The sequence below is a fragment of the Myripristis murdjan genome, chromosome 21 (genome assembly GCF_902150065.1).
Source record: "Myripristis murdjan chromosome 21, fMyrMur1.1, whole genome shotgun sequence".
Classification (NCBI taxonomy): domain Eukaryota; kingdom Metazoa; phylum Chordata; class Actinopteri; order Holocentriformes; family Holocentridae; genus Myripristis; species Myripristis murdjan.
The window spans coordinates 32,871,299-32,888,524 of NC_044000.1; the positions used below are offsets into that span (position 1 = coordinate 32,871,299).

At 45.0% G+C, this 17,226-nt stretch overlaps 1 protein-coding gene across 2 annotated transcripts in view; it reads left to right on the top strand.

Annotated features, from left to right (window-relative positions):
• The window catches only part of LOC115379486 (radixin), a 73,829-nt gene extending 57,088 nt beyond the window's left edge, over positions 1-16,741 (top strand). Inside the window, exons 9-15 of one of the 2 annotated variants that reach the window (XM_030080195.1) lie at positions 1,028-1,124; positions 2,141-2,304; positions 5,393-5,523; positions 7,063-7,223; positions 8,855-8,947; positions 11,965-12,174; positions 16,010-16,741. In XM_030080195.1, coding sequence (XP_029936055.1) covers positions 1,028-1,124; positions 2,141-2,304; positions 5,393-5,523; positions 7,063-7,223; positions 8,855-8,947; positions 11,965-12,174; positions 16,010-16,174 — 1,021 coding nt within the window. In that variant the 3' untranslated portion in view covers positions 16,175-16,741. The remainder of the gene's footprint in view (positions 1-1,027; positions 1,125-2,140; positions 2,305-5,392; positions 5,524-7,062; positions 7,224-8,854; positions 8,948-11,964; positions 12,175-16,009) is intronic. The other variant, XM_030080196.1, reaches the window with a different exon arrangement.
• Positions 16,742-17,226: the final 485 nt, after the last annotated feature.

The window sequence follows — 17,226 nt, forward strand, 5'->3', positions numbered from 1 at the left end:
CCTGCAGCCTGTCTCTCTCCTGCAGCCTGTCTCCCTTCTGTAGCCTGTCTGTCTCCCTCCTGCAGCCTGTCTCCCTCCTGCAGCCTGTCTGTCTCTCTCCTGCAGCCTGTCTGTGTCTCCGTTCTGTCTCCGTTCTGTCTCCGTTCTGTCTCAGCTGGAGAGAGCAGAGGCAGACAGCAGAAAGTTTCACTGCTCCCTTGTTGTCTTTGCATTGGTTTGAGCACAGCGCCCTCTGCTGGTGGTGGAGCAGCCAAACGCACGTCAACAGTCTGTATGGAGGAAATAAGGCACAAGTCTCACAAATTAGATACCCAAACATGCAGAAAGGTCAGACGTGACACCAAATGATGACTTTTCTTTTTCATAATTATTGTAAGAGGCACAGAAGATCCGACAAAAAACTAATTAGGATGTGCAGCTTGGAAAATGAATGAATGAATAAACAAAAACATTACTTAAGACAAAAAAATAAAGTAAACATTCAGCCAGTTGACACGTAGATTGTTTTACATCATTTTATATGTGTCTAACCGTAATAAATGAAAATACCACAGGTAAAAAAGGGAACATACAATAATCTGTCTGGAGTCGCTGCTTCAGATGACGAATGGATTCAGACTGGAATGGCAGATGTTTTGAGATTGGACTGTGGACCAGATAAATGCATTTTTGCTCTCATGGATCATTTTGAAATGACCAAGTTCGATTTGCAACATGTCCCCGGCTGTCATGTTTCTGCGATCCTGAACTTTCCTCCAGCCAAACCACTGACGACTGAATGGAGTAAAAAAAAAAATCCATTTGGTGAAATATGCAGGAGAGCAGAGTTTTTCCTGGTCGTTTAGATGAACCAGTCACATGGGACTCACGTGTAATATTAAAAACAAAATGTGAGCTAAATCTTTTCAAAGTTAAAGTTTTAATTCATCAATTTTGGAATGAGGAACAACTTCACTCTAAAATAGTAGTAGTAGTAGTGTAGTTTTTTTTTCTTTTGTTTTGAAGTTCTCACTGAAACTGTCCTCAGGTTGACTCCAAAGATCGGCTTCCCCTGGAGCGAGATCCGAAACATTTCCTTCAACGACAAGAAGTTTGTCATCAAGCCCATCGACAAGAAAGCTCCGGTAAGTCCGACAGCCTGAGACCGAGACGCCGAACCGCTACGACACAAAACAGCTGAAACTCACCATCACCACAGAAAGACGAGAAATATCCAGTCATCTGGGGGGATTCACACTTACTGGGTTTTCTAATGTGAGTCGGCCAATCAGAGCCAAAGACAGAACCGTGTGTAAATGGGAAAATTCACTTGTACCTTCTATAGAGTTGTACTGTGTTTAATAGCAGTACCTACAGGTGTTTTTGTGTAATTGCAGCTCTTTGTAATTGTAAAAGAAAAAAAAAAAAAAACACATAAGCTTGTCTGCAGGTTTTGATTTTATCTCTTAAGCATGAATGTTGACTGATTTCTCCTGCTTTCCCTTTTTATTAAACCCGATGAGTCCTTTAACTGCCTTTAATTGTTTCTCAAGAATTAATCAACACAAATACCTGAATGATGCATGTATGGAAGGCAAGCCAAGGTTATTCTGTTTAACTAAGATAAAACTAGGTGTGACAAAACATTTTAGTGAACTGAAATAAAAATAAAAAATAAAAACTAATGAAAAATAAATACAAAACTGTACTATCTTTAACCCAAGCTCCAAGAAATAAAAAGAGAAAATCTGTCTTAGTGTTTCACGTCAGAGTGAAACTGGGTCAGACTGGCCGTCGATGCATTTCAGCCGCCCAGGTCTGGATCAGGGTGAGCTGGTGCCGCCTTACAGTCCTAAAAACTGTGTGGGAGGAAAAATAATAAACTGTGTGTCTGTGATTTGATGGAAAAGCTTGTTTCTTTCAGGTTGTTTCTTTTTTCATCTCTTCCCAGCTTTTGGAGTCAGAGATCATCTAGTTTAGCACAGTTAAACTAGATGTTTTGTCTTTTTAATTATTAACTATTATCAGCTCTGGGCTCTGTTCAACACACTAAAAAACAAAATGCTGCAAAAACGAGTCAATCATGAAAAGGTTTTTCTCAGTTCCACAAACGCTGACTTTTTAACGCCGCCTCGTCCGCTCTGCGTCTCTCTCTCTGCAGGATTTCGTCTTCTACGCCCCGCGGTTGCGGATCAACAAGCGCATCCTGGCTCTGTGCATGGGGAACCACGAGCTGTACATGAGGAGGAGGAAGCCCGACACCATCGAGGTGCAGCAGATGAAGGCCCAGGCCCGCGAGGAGAAGCACCACAAACAGATGGAGAGGTACCGACCCACGTTTCCCTCATCTTCAGTGCTCAAAGCTTGTAACAACACTTTTTAACCACTAGGGGGCAGCATTGCATCATAACAGGTCATTATATAGGTCTGAATGAGTTGCTGCAGGTATAAGGAAACACAATACTGTTTATTTTCTGTCCACAACATAAATGACAGCAGCAGCTCAGTGGAGTGAACTGTGTTGTGTCGCTATAATAAATCAACAATAATAAACTTTATATTTGTCCCCTGTACGGTCTCCTAACCCTTTAACACGTCAGCATACAGCTCAGTCACGTATGACAGCCCACCCAGAATAATCAGCATTTCAGCCGGTGGGTAATAAGCAGCAGAAACTCTGTCGCAGAGATGTCAGAGATGAGGCCCGAGGGCCAAATTCAGGCCGGGATCCCGTCTCATCTGGCCCCCGACGTGTTTTGGAGGAAAAGGGGAGGAAAAACAACAACATAATTTTAAAATCAAAATATTAGTATTGTTTTTAATTCAAGTATTTGCAGGCAATTATGATCAGCTATGTGGAAGAAGAATCAATAATGCTTCTCTGATAAACTGATAAATTATTGACTAATAATGAATTATGATAAATGAGTTAGACCTCACACTTCACAGTGTCCATCAGCCACAAGGAAAACCCAGCACAAAGTTTACATGGACTAGAATTTTTCAAAAAAGCTGGAAAGAGCATTTATTTTACTTGTTTATTTATTGTATCTTATTTATTTATTTTTTTTAGCTACCGAAGGTTTTTTTGTCTTTTTTTCTAATGCAGTTTTTGAAAAGTCCTCTATAAATTAAGAGTATTATTAATATGACCATTATTATTATTATTATTATTATTATTATTATCATTATCATTATCATTAATATTATCTTCCTCTGGGATGTAAATGGAAAACCTTAGGAGATTTGTTTCATCTCTCTCTTCTGCGTCTACATTCTGTGTCATTTTCTCATTGATTTATGGATTTGCAATAATAACTTAGAAGGTCCTCTAAATTATCCAGGTGTCGACTCGGGCCATGCTGACGCCAGAAAACAAATAACCCGGCCCACGTGAGGGTTTCATCTGAGCGAGCGTGGCCCCGCGGCGTCGCAGCTCGGCTCTGTGTTTGTTTGTGTTTGGTGTCAGCGGCGCTGCGTGAGCTGCTTGACTTTGGGAACCGGTGCAGTCATGTTTGTCACGCTTCGTTGGAGAAATTATATATCTCTAAAGTTTTGTCTGGCACCACGGCTGACATTCCACAAAGCAAGAGGTGCAGGAGGAGATATTTTCATTTGTTTCATGCAACATGAGCCCGTCCCCCGACTCACGACGCCGAGACGATCGTGAAACGAATCGATTTGGGTTTGAAACGAGTGAAATTATCTCACGTTTCATATCTTCACCTCCACCCAAAAAAAACCCTGAAATCTCCGGATGACAGGACAGATTTGGACAGAGCCTGGCGGGGACGTTGACCGTGGCTCGTCACCTTTCAGGCCAAATGCCATCGACAGGGCGTGGCAGTGGGCGATCTTATAGGCAAATAGGCAAACCTTTTTATTTCAGGCCTTTCGAGGGCCCCCTCCCCCGTTGTGGCCCTGGGTAATCAGTCCCGCTTTTCCCCCCACTACGACGTCCCTGGCAGTGGGCGGAGCTTCACACAAATACAGAAATCATTTCTGAATGCATCCATTTACAATCATCAAACCCAGCGGAGGGTCAGTCACGGCTCGAGGCGGCCAACTTCTCATGCTGATTGGCCAAACGTGGCAGAGCCTCGCTGAAAGGGGCGGGGCTTAGCGAAGTCTTGAGGTCTTGTGGAGGTCAGAGTTTGACTGTTTTGTTTTTTCTCTTGTTTAATTTGTCTCAAGAGAAGTGAGAGAAGTGCGATTTGAACTCTCAGTGCTAATCCTGATAACTCACTCTATAACTGTTTTGCATTATAGTGTATTTTTGCATCATTTCCCCTTCAGTAGGGGAGATTTTGAGGCTCAGTCATCGAGTTGTGGGCATCAAACGGGTGGAAACTAACTTTTTGGCTCACTGGCCAAGGGGACAGGTAGATGAAAAAAATCTACCAGCCAAGCAATTTTTTTACCGGACAAAATAACAAATTGCCTTTTGTTGTCCCATATGCGTCTGTTTTAGTACTTTTAATTGAGATAACAGTATTATATTGAAATACATGTTTAGAGAAGAGGCCAAAGTAAGATTTAAAATACATTTTAATATTTTGTTGTTGTGAACAATTATTTTTATTTACATTAACTCTGTAAATAATACTAACTGTAACTGTAAATATTAATAGAATAAAATAACCTTTATAAATAAAATAAATCTTTTTTTGTAAACAAAATGGCATGTGCAACCAAAAAGGCAGTCATATTTCCTCTCAGACATCCTTAATATGCCTCGGTAACCTAAAATCAGTCACACCAGCTATGTGTCGCCATTAAAGCCACCTCTTGCATAATTTATTGCATGACTTGGTGCAAATATTTACCCGCCCTGTGGCAGGTAGACCTCTAAAATGAACTGGCCAAGGGAATATTTAGGTGCATTTGGCGAGTGGCGACCGCTAGTGTACAGCCCTGGCATCAAACGCTCAGAACAGGAGAAACTGCTCAGGAAACAGGTGGAGCGAAATCCACGACATGACGACTGGACATTCGTGTGGCCGCGTGTCACTTCCAATACACTGCAAAAAAAAAAAAAATCTTTAGAGGTCAGTTACCGATAATCCCACGTGCATCCAACAATAATCAACTTGTTTCCAGAATTTTCCAGAATCCATAGTCGCTGTCTTCATGACTCCAGTGGCTGATCTGCCTGATTCTGCCTCGTTCCAACACATTTCTTCTCGTTCCCAGAGAAAATCCTGAAACAAGGGAGAGATTCTGACCTCGTTTGTAGGAAAATCCAGAATTTCCCTGGTTGGGATCAATAAAGTATATCTATCTATCTATCTATCTAAAACAAGATTTGAGCACCGAGGATGAGACTGAACGAGGAACCAGCTCCACTGATCGTTGTGTTTTTGTTGCTCTGATGTTTGATTTTTTTATTTATTTTTGTTTTTTTTAATTGCAGAGCACAGCTAGAAAACGAGAAGAAGAAGCGCGAGATCGCGGAGAAGGAGAAGGAGAGGATAGAGCGAGAGAAGGACGAGCTGATCGAGAGGCTGAGGCAGATCGAGGAGCAGACGCAGAAAGCTCAGAAAGGTACGGAGACGCATGCCAACGCAACGCAACGCAACACAACAACAAATCTATAGGATTAAAGTCATAAATATACAAGAAAAAAATTCACAAGTGTATGGGAGAAAAGTCAAAAATTTTGAGATGAAGAAGTCAAAATTTACGAGAAAAAACCTCTGATATTCTCTGAGATTAAAACTACGAGGAAGAAACTCACAAATTTATGAGAAAAAACTCAAAAACTGAGATTAAGAAGTCACAAATTTAAAAGAAAAAAACATGGAAATTGGCACTAATACCTCTGTCATATGTCAATCAAAAAAAAAAAAAAAAATGCAACCCCTGCCAAAAATGCTAAAACTGAAATGAAACAAAACTAAAACAAACGTGATATTGAAAAAAAAAAAAAGAAAATAAAAACTACAACAACCCTGAGCCCTTTTTCCAGCCGGGCCTCTTGTGAGCGCGTCGTTTCAAAACAAGTTGATTTACAGCACAAAGGCAGCGCTCGTCGGCCCCGCCCCCTCCGCCTTCCACTTTGCATGTTAGTGCAGGTGATTTGCATAAAGCGAAAACACAAAAATGCGGCAGTCGTAAAACAAACGTGAGGATGTGCAGGCAGCGGCAGGCAGAAAGGCTTTTTCACCACCCACACCAGGTCACCTTTGAATTATCGCTTCATATTAAATTATCGCTTTGATAATTCAAGTCACAAGGCTTTCTTACCGAACCAAGCTCACAAGCCAGCTGGAAAAAAACAAAGCTAACATGTACGTTTCGAGCAGGCGGTAAGCCAGACGTCAAACAGACATCGACCAACTGCAGGCCAAAGAGCTTGATCAACATGATTCCCTGTGGAAAACTCACGGGCTCCTGTCCTACACCCGGCACAAAGTGCAACGCAAGTGTCTTTTCTAGTTGCAAAGCGTCTCAGTTGTCATTTTCACATTGTGGAAACATCAAAGTCCCTTCTCTGAGCTCCATGTTGCTCCTAAACTGAGCTGACCTCAGAGCAGTGTTGCTGTGCTGCTGAAAGTGACTGAGCAGCAAACAGCAGCTCTGAGGTCAGTGCTGCAGGTCTCTCTGCTGTCTGAGGCTCATCATCAGACAGTGATGGTGGCCTCCATAGGGGGCGCCGGCGAGCGTCCGCTCTGCTTGTCCCACACACAGGGCAGGGACGCTGCTTCCCCTCAGGGAGCTCAGATGGAGTCCTGATCTGCTCGGGAGCTTTCACTCCGTCTCCTTCCTTCTTACCTGGAGAATCCTCCATTAGAACAGCAGCCCACCAAGGTGGGACACACCTGGCTGTTAAAGGGGATGGGAGACGGCCTCTGATTGGTTCACTGCATGTTACGCCCAAAACACAGCCAAAATTCATGAAAAGACTCAGGACAAGCCTATAGAGCCAGGAGCCTGCAGCAACAACCTGCTGTTAGAACAGTAAAAGTGACTTGGACACTGAGTGACTTGCACCGTGCTCTGCAGACCAGGAGCTCAGGTCCATAAACAGAGCCCGGTCACATGGTCTTTACCGTGTGTGTGTGTGTGTGTGTGTGTGCGCAGAGCTGGAGCAGCAGACCCGCAAGGCTCTGGAGCTGGAGCAGGAGAGGAAGCGGGCGAAGGAGGAGGCGGAGCGGCTGGAGAAGGAGAAGCAGGTGGCCGAGGAGGCGAAGTCGGCGCTCGCTCAGCAGGCCGCCGACCAGATGAAGAACCAGGAGCAACTGGTAGCTCAGAGTGCACACACACACACACACACACACACACACACACACACACACACACACACCTCATCTGAGTTCACCTTGTGTCTGGTGTCACATGAACTCTGGTGACAACAGTTTATTTTTTTGTTTTGGTCTGAACTATAATGGAAAAGTTTACTTTGTTACAGTTTTGTATTTGGTTCATTGAGGTTCAACCCCAAAACCTACAGAGGAAGTCAGATGAACCTCAGCCACCGAGTCCAGTGAAATAAACACAGTGCAGTGCAGCCTTTTGTCCACCGGGGGCAGTGCAGATCACTAAACAGAGTAGAACACATGGTCAATGGGGCTAAACTCTATAAAATGATATTTACCAGTAGCTGGACTATTTGTGGTATAATAATGTTAGTTTAGTGTAGCTTTTATTACTATTTCAGTGTTAGTTTTATTTATTTACAGTTGGCAAGAGTCAAAAATCTCAGAAAAACGTGTAATTTCAGTTTATTTTGGTTCGATTTGTAAACACATGGTACAGTTTCAGTTTTTTTTTTTTTTTTTTTTTTTGCAAAGTCTTGTGCTCATCTTTATTTCAGTTAATGAAAATGTTTTTTTCACTCTGAGTTTTCATGATTTTGTCAGTTTCCCTCGACGATAACAACCTTGGCACGGCTGCAGGTTTTATAATGAGGACAGAATTAGAAGCTGGGGGGAGATCCATGGCTGTGAAATGATTTCAGAAGATCTCCACGAGCGCCGAGGCTGCGTGCCGAGTAGTTTGGTATCCAGAGGAGAAAAAAACGCTGCAGGTTCAGAAATCGGAGTTATGACCTGGAAATAGACCAGCGGCGTTGTGAATCTTCGTCAGTGGATTTATCACGCTCTTGTTTTGACGGATTAGTGCTCAGATTCTTCGACTTCCTTATGCAACAGGCTAATCCTTTAATTGAGAACCAGAGCCTGAGTTTCAAGGAAAGCTATTTGCATTAAGCCTTCGATGGCTCAGATTTTAGCCAAAGCCATAACAACATTAATCCTTTAATCATCCATTAAAGCGGCTAAATTGGATGCCAAGTCTCAAAGCATCAAGATATTAATCTTGTGTTTGTTTCTCATACTTTGATTTCATTTGATGCGACTGCTTAATCTTCCCCTGCATCTTGTTTTTTTAATCTCATTTTGTATATTGCTGCTCTTGTTTTTTAGCCTTTAAAGCACTTTGTAATGTCTGATTTTAAGTTTTAGCATTATTTTTTTTTTTATATAAAAACAAGTCGCTTAATCTATTAATAACTTGGTGTCGTTGAACATTCAATTCAATTCAATTTTATTTATTTGTATAGCCCAGAATTACAAATTTGTCCCAAAGGGCTTTACAGGAAAATACAACATCCTCTGTCCTTAGACCCTCACATCGGATGAGGAACAACTCCCTAAAAAACCCTTTAACAGGGAGAAAAATAGGAAGAAATTGATTTGAAAGATTTGAAAGCTTCATCCATAACATTTGCCATAAAGCTATTTTTTGCAGTCTTTGTGTTTGATGCATTTGCGCTAAATGTGTCTAAATGTGTCTAAATGTGTGTGTGTGTGTGTGTGTGTGTGTGTGTGTGTGTGTGTGTGTGTGTGTGTGTGTGTGTGTGTGTGTGGTTCAGGCGGCTGAGCTTGCAGAGTTCACCGCCAAAATCGCTCTGCTTGAGGAGGCCAAGAGGAAAAAGGAGGAAGAGGCCACAGAATGGCAACACAAGGTAAAGGGTTCCCGTCTGTGTGTGTGTGTGTGTGTGTGTGTGTGTGTGTGTGTGAGAGAGAGAGAGAGAGAGAGAGAGAGAGAGCAGCTGACAGTCTGGTGCTTGTGTTTGCCTGTGCATGTACAACAGAGTCACTGTGTTCCCTGTGTGTGTGTACACAACAGCTTCGCCAATATGCAAATCTTGAAATTGTTGCTTCAAGGTTCATAAAATCCAGCGGGCCTGCAGCCACATCACCGTCAGTCTGAGCGAATCACAAACCACAGCGCCTACACACACACGCACACACACGCACACACACCAGGTCCGGCAGCATTTACTGTTGATTGTCAAGGGTTACGCAAAAAAAAAAAAAAAAAAAAAAAAAACATTGATAGAGTTTTCCTTTGTGGCCCAGTTTCAATTTTCTGTTCAAGCAGTTAAATTCACACCTGAAAACATGTCTGTGCCAGAAGGTGCAATTAAAAAAAGGCAAACCTCCTCCAGCGCCAAACAGATCTCAGTTTTCTTTTATACCCAAACACACCGCGCCTCTCCAGTTCCTCTGCTCAGGTTTAAGTGAAACTGTAGACAGAGCCCATCACATCTGTTTGCCACAGTTACAAATGCAACACAATAACTGTCTGCAAAATACGAAACTGAGCTTTATTTTTTATTCTTTATTCTTTATCCGGGTCCCCATCAGCTTCCAGAAAGTGGTCGCTAATCTTCTACAAGGTCCCACGCAAAAAAAGTCTCTTCTCTGGGAAAGGGGGGCTTGTGCGGTAGGTGGAGCGCTACCAGCTGGACCTGGTTGGGTTTACTTCTACGCACAGCTGTGGCTCTGGAACCTTACTCCTGGGTCGCTTCCCTGCGCCTAAGTTTGTGGGGGGAAAAACTCTGACTGTTGTCTGTGCCTATACCGAACAGTAGTTCAGAGTACTCGGCCTTCTTGGAGCCCCTGAATGGAGTTCTACATGGGACTCCAGTAAGGGACTCCGTAGTCCTACTGGGGGATTTCAACACACACATGGGCAATGATGGAGACACCTGGAGGGGCGTAATTGGGAGGAACGGCCTCCCCGATCTGAACCCGAGCAGTTGTTTGTTATTGGACTTCTGTGCTAGTCATGGATTGTCCATAACGAACACCATGTTCGAACATAGGGATGCTCATGAGTGTACGTGATACCAGAGCACCCTCGGCCAAAGGTCAATGATTGATTTTGTAATCGCATCATCTGACCTGCGGCCATATGTTCTGGACACTTGGGTGAAGAGAAGGGCAGAGCTGTCAACTGATCACCATCTGTTGGTGAGTTGGGTTCGATGGCAGGGGAAGCCTTTGGACAGACCTGGTAAGCCCAAGCGTATAGTGAGGGTGAACTGGGAATGTCTGGAGGAGGCCTCGGTCAGAGAAACCTTGAACTGCCACCTCCGGCGGGGCTTCTCCCACATCCCTGTGGAGGCTGGGGACATTGAACCAGAATGGGCAATGTTCAAAGCTGGGTGTTGAGGGGCTGTCGTGGATGACACGCCTCTTCAACATCGCGTGGAAGGCTGGGGCAGTGCCGAAGGAGTGGCAAACCGGGGTGGTGGTTCCCCTGTTTAAAAAGGGGGACCAGAGGGTGTGAGTCTCCCTGGGAAAGTTTACTCTAAGGTGCTGGAGATGAGGTTTCGACCGATAGTCGAACCTCAGATTGAAGAGGAACAATGCAGTTTTCGTCCTGGTCGTGGAACAACAGACCAGCTCTTCTCTCTCGCAGGTATCCTGGAAGGGGCCTGGGAGTATGTTCATCCAGTTTACATGTGTTTTGTGGATCTGGAGAAGGTGTATGACCAGGTTCCCCGGGATATTCTGTAGGAGGTGCTACGCGAGAATGGGGTGAGAGGGCACTTCTTAGGGCCATCCAATCCCTGTACGCCCAGAGCGAGAGCTGTGTCCGGATTCTCGGCAGTAAGTCGGACCTGTTTCCTGTTGGTGTTGGCCTCCGCCAGGGCTGCGCCTTGTCACCAATCCTGTTCATGATTTTCATGGACAGGATATCGAGGCGTAGTCGTGGAGGAGAGGGGTTGTAGTTCGGTGGGCTGAGTTCTTACCCCAAGTGAATGAGTTTAAGTATCTCGGGGTCTTGTTCGCGAGTGAGGAAACATTGGAACGTGAGATTTGCCGGAGAATCGGAGCAGCAGGGGCGGTATTGCGTTCGCTGTACCGCACTGTTGTGACGAAAAGAGAGCTGAGCCAGGAGGCAAAGCTCTCGATCTACCGGTCAGTCTTCGTTCCTACCCTCACCTGTGGTCATGAGCGATGGGTCATGACCGAAAGAACAAGGTTGCGCTTGTTCGTTCATAAAATGGGTTTTCTCACGAGGGCGGCTAGCCTCTCCCTTCGGGATAAGGTGAGAAGTTCAGCTATCAGTTCAGTTATAATGCACAAATTGAAAATGCAAATAAAAACAGGTGGATGGAAACCCACCTGTTGATGGGGAGAGCAGAGAGCAGCTCTCGTCATGCAGGTTGTTTTTGGACTGATTTGACAAAAATCGGAGCATAATCCAGGACAAACCAGTGCCTGGAAACTACAGCCCAAACTCAGAGGACCGCTGTGACTCTGTCCATGAGAGGAGAGGAGCTGCAGCGCAAAAAGCAGCTGGGTCCAGTGAACAGCTGAGGTTAAGACTTCCAGACAGGATTACATCGATTCCTGTTAGATTATGATCCTGAACACAGTGCCGTGCTCTGACATGTGAAAATAACCTTTTAATCCCCAGCCGCAGAAAGCAGCTGGCAGACAGGACTTCACATTCACACGTTTCTAGACCCCGTGATGACAACCATCTCAGGGAAAATTTGCATATTCTCATGTACCACACCTGTAAAGCCTTTTAATTACATTTTATTGATGTACAAAGAATGAAAGTTATCCAACTCTGTGTGTGTGTGTGTGTGTGTATGTGTGTCTGTGTGTGCATCTGTCTGTACTTGTATATGCATATGTCAGCGTAGTGTGTGTTAATCCCGCTTTATGTTTGCTGCAGGCGCTGTCGGCCCAGGATGACCTGGAGAAGACGAAGGAGGAGCTGAAGACGGCCATGACGTCTCCGCCGGCGCCCGAGCACGACGAGCAGGACGAGACGAGCGCCGAGGCGAGCGCCGAGCTGCTGAGCGACGGCATCAGCAGCCAGCGCAGCGAGGAGCAGCGCGTCACCGAGGCCCAGAAGAACGAGCGCGTCAAGAAGCAGCTGCAGGTGGAGCCCGCGCACACACACACACACACACACACACACACACACAAGCTGCACAAGACAGGAAGAGCCTTTGTGCACCAAGTCCCTATTTTTCATCTGACATTGTGGCACTTATAAATAAAGATCTCATGTTGTGTCGATCACATTTACACACTTTGATCGGTCATCAAAGTTTTGTTTTCGGATCAGGTTTGATTTTTTTCACCCGAGGATCTGCACCACAGAAACTGACATGACCCCCTTCAGTTTCCACTTTTCCCGCGGCACAGTTTGGATTTGGCCCGTTAACCTCCACGCTGCTCTCGACACTTTCCAATGTTTTCTTTTTATCTCATATTGCGAATTTTGGAAATGAACAAAACGCATTCGACTCAGCGTGCAAGGTCTTGTAACAATTTTTTTCGAATGACGGATAAAAGAAACATATGAAAAATAGGGACCTCGTGTGCAAAACCTTTCCTCAGGCCTCCCACTCAGGTTTGATTGATGAACATCTTGTGCAAAAAACTTTATTCTGACTTCCATAGACTGAGACCAGATGTTGGACACCAGTTTCTCCTCTGGACGTCCAGTGGTTCAGCTCTTATGGGTAGCATCTCCTGTTAGCTTAGCATAAACACTTGAAGTCTATGGGAGTCGTTAGCCTGCTGTTGACTGTGGAGTTATTGTTTTTCTCTCAGAGCTGAATTACACTCATGGGCTTGTACCTCTTTAATGTATTGATTGCTGTTTTTTTTCCTGCTCTGCTGAAAGAAAGCCAGAAGTTTTGGTTTCTATTTGGAAAGGGTAGACAAGCCGCGCGTCTCGTTCCGAAACATCTCAAGGTGTGCCGAGCTGGACGCCAGCCCAGGGAAATACCATCAGCCTCAATTGTTTGTTCGCCCTGCCTACTTCTGACAGATTTATTACCCAGCTGTGTTTCATAGCTCCTTACATCTGCCACCGTCATGTAGAGGAGCAGGGCTGCAGGGAATCTGGATCACCTCAGATCACTGATGTGTCTGCCGCAGATGAGTTGAGACTGGTAGTGGAAATGATAGCGTCTAGTTCCCAGAGACTGACGGACGGATGAGAACTGCTCTCTAATCCTCACAGCCACTTCATTTTTTTTTTTTCAGATCTGATCTTTTTGCCCTGACTTTTTCATATTTATCAATCTTTATTTATATAGGGTCAAATCACAAAAGTAAGCTATCTCATGATGCTTTACAAGTAGAGCAGGCAAAGACCACGTTCTACGAATTACAGTAGAAAGGAAAACAAAGAAACCCAACAGACTCCATCCTGAGCATGCTCTTGGCGACAGTGGCGAGGTGAAACTCCCCTTTAATGGGAAGAACCCTCAGGTAGAACCAGATTCAGGAAGAACCCTCAGGTAGAACCAGACATAGGGCAGGCGGTCATCTACCTCTACCGGTCGGGTAGGGAGGGGAGAGAGAGAGAGACAAGGAGACAGAGACAGGGAGATAAGGACAAACTGGGACAGCAGACAACAACAGAAACAGCAGGGTGTCCTGAACAGGTAATCTAGATGGAAGTGACACGCAGTATCCAGCCTTCTGGTCTGCAGCTGGATGACCTTCCAGGATGAGCAGGACAGTTTGACCGAGACAAGACACAAAAAGCACAACGAAAGCAAAGGGGCAGTGGACTCTGGAACAATAGCATGCACTGAGTAAAAAGGGGGAGGAGGGTATAGAGGGGGACAGGAAGAAGAAGAAAGGACGAGGGAAGAGGAAGATTAGAAAAGAGGAAAGTGCTCAGAGCATGATATGAAGTCCCCCGACAGTCTAGGCCTATAGCAGCATAACTAAGGGCTGGGCCGACCCTAACTATAAGCTTTGTCAAAAAGGAAAGTTTTAAGTCTACTCTTAAAGATAGAGAGTGAATCTGCCCTCCGTACTGAGATAGGAAGTTTGTTCCACAAACGTGGAGCCTGGAATTGGAAGGATCTGCCTCCCAATCTAGTTTTAGAGATTTTGGGAACCACCGATAAACCTGCATTTTGGGAGCGCAGTGCTCTGGCAGGGTGATAAGGAACTATGAGCTCTTTCAGATAAGATGGTGCCTGCCCATTAAGAGCTTTATAGATTATATAGATTCTACAGGATGCCAATGTAAAGAAGCCAATATTGGAGTAATATGATCTCTTCTCCTAGTTCTAGTCAGCACACGTGCAGCAGCGTTTTGGACCAGCTGGAGAGTCTTTAACGACTTGCTGGTACAGCCTGATAATAAGGAGTTACAGTAGTCTAACCTAGAGGTAACGAAGGCGTGGATTCATTTTTCTGCGTCACTCTGAGACAAGATGTGCCGGACTTTTGAGATATTACGCAAGTGAAAAAAGGCGGTTTTAGAGATCTGTTTAATATGGGAGGTAAAGGACAAATCTGCATCGAAAATGACTCCGAGGTTCCTTACCGTGGAGCCGGGGGCCAAAGTAATGCCATCCAGAGCAGCTATGTCATTAGAAACTGATTCCCTAAGGTATTTAGGGCCGAACATGAGAACTTCAAGTTTACTTAGCTGATGAGTTTCATTCGGCTTTACAGATACGTACAACTGAGTATCATCCGCATAACAATGGAAGTTTACGGGGTATTTCCGGATAATATTACCTAAAGGAAGCATTTATCTATTTATTTTTGTACGTGTATCTGAACAGAGCATGCACACATTTACAACATGCTGCTGCTGCTGTCCTCCATGTTTTATGATAATGAAGATGATAATAATGACGCTCTGACGGAGCTGCGATGCTGCTCAGTGAGAGAAAACACACACACAGACTCTGATCTGATCCGAGCGTTCACATCAGCAGGAATCAGACATGAATCTGATCTAAGGCCAGAAAATTAAACTGGTCCAAATCAGATTTGAAAATGTCAGATTCAGTGTCTTTTGCTTTTTGCTGTTCATACTGGCGTAAGAAAAAAAAAAAACAACTCAGATGTGTGTCACACTTGAGGATGAACTCAGATGTAGGCCACTTTGTACAGGCTGCTAAGCCCGTCACACTCAGCTCGTCTGATTGTTGTGACAGTCTCCCCTGCCTTCCAGCGTTTAAACATTACACCGATTCATTTGATCTGAATTATGATTGACAGTCCTGATTACAAACTGTGCAAGGCCCCAGCGTCTACTGACACAGCAAAACACAACCTGGAAGAAGTCCCTCCAGGCGTGTCTCCTCCTCTCTGGGCTGTATATATACACTACTCACAAAAAGCTAGGGATATTTGGCTTTTGGGTGAAATTTATGGAAAATATAAAAAGTTCACGCTACAGTGATATTATATCATGAAGCATGTACACAACGTACGTCCTGGATTATTTCAGCAGACGCCCCAACAGGATTAAAAAACGAGCGAGCTAGACAGAGAATCATGATGAGCAGAGAGAGAGAGAGAGAGCTGCGTGGTAGAGTGAGGTAGGCAGTGGATTGCAGTGAGGGACTGCTGTAATGAGAGAGAGAGAGAGGGAGAGAGAAAGAAAGAGGTGGTCGAGCGAGGTAGACCAGTGAATGGAGAGAGAGAGTGGAAGCGCCCGAAACAAACAGGCGCTTCCAGAAGAGGCTCTTCATGGCTCAGGCATCAGTGTGGAGAAAAACTTTAGGCTGACACACACACACACACACACACACACACACACACACACACACACACACACACACACACATGCAGTTCAAATCTGGTGAAACTGGCAGCTTGCTTAAGGTTTCACTCGTTCCTTCTGTCCTGTTGCTGCCACTTATCTCCTCTTTCTCTCCCTCCCTCTCTCTCCCTCTCTCTCTCTCTCTCTCTCTCTCTCTCTCTCTCTCTCTCTCTCTCCCCAGGCTCTCAGTTCGGAGCTGGCTGAGGCTCGGGACGACACCAAGAAAACGCAGAACGACATGCTGCACGCCGAGAACGTGAAGGCCGGCCGAGACAAGTACAAGACGCTGCGGCAGATCCGCCAGGGCAACACCAAGCAGCGCATCGACGAGTTCGAGTCCATGTGAGCCGGGAGGAGCGACAGAGCCCGAGACACACTGACGGAGAGAGAGAGAGAGAGAGAGAGAGAGAGAGTCTCATTGCCATGTCAACGCCTCGCTGTCCCTGTAAAGCTGCACCCCGCCGACCCTCTTTTTGCCACCCCGATCCCGGACACACCCTCGTCTTCCTGCACCAGCGGGAGAACGTCAAGGCCCCCCCGAGCCTCGCCGAAGCTCCGCCCAGCAGCAGCAGCAGCGGTCGGCCAATCACACCGCTTTGCGCTTTTTTTAGAGCTCCGCCCCTCCGAACCGAAGCACATGTCTTGTAATCAGCCTGGAAAACAGCAAGCAACATATCCTGGGCCCCCTCCACCACGAGGACAATTTTAATGCTTGCATGTACGATTAAAAAAATAAATAAATATAAAAACTAAAAACAACAAAACAGAACGGAGAGGCGAAACGAGAAGACTGGGAAGAGAAATGTGTTGGTATCTTGGTTTTTATTCCAAAAAAAAAAAAAAAGAAAAAAGAAAGAAAATGGCCATTTGTAGCTTTTTGATGTTACCGGCGAGCTTGTCCGTAAAGCTATAATATCTGTACCTTACTTTTACTTTTTTGTCATCAGTTGAAGAATTTAAACAATTTTCTTTAAAAAAAAAATGCTGTATTTGTCTCTTTTCATTCCCATCTTAGTTCTGCCTTGTGTCATTTTGACTTGGGGGGGTTTTCGCTTGTCTCATGTCTCTTATCCGCTAACAGTTTGCAAAGAGTCGCCTCGAGCGCTTTGGGAAACTGAAACAGCAAAAACCACCAGCGTCCTGTGCCGGCGCTCTGCATCCACTGATGCGTTGGTTGAAATATATATTTTGTCTCACAATAAAGACTCTTATTTATATTTCCCACCATGCAGCTGTGCTCTTGAGTGAAGCTCACAGCCGGCAGATCAGGACGCACTCCCATGATGCCACTGGCCCCGTCGCCTTTTTGTTTGTGACCAGCAGACAGTTTGCAATGTAACAGCACCATTTAGTCACATCAAGACCCCGTGAAATGGACCCTTATGTTTTTGATTTGAT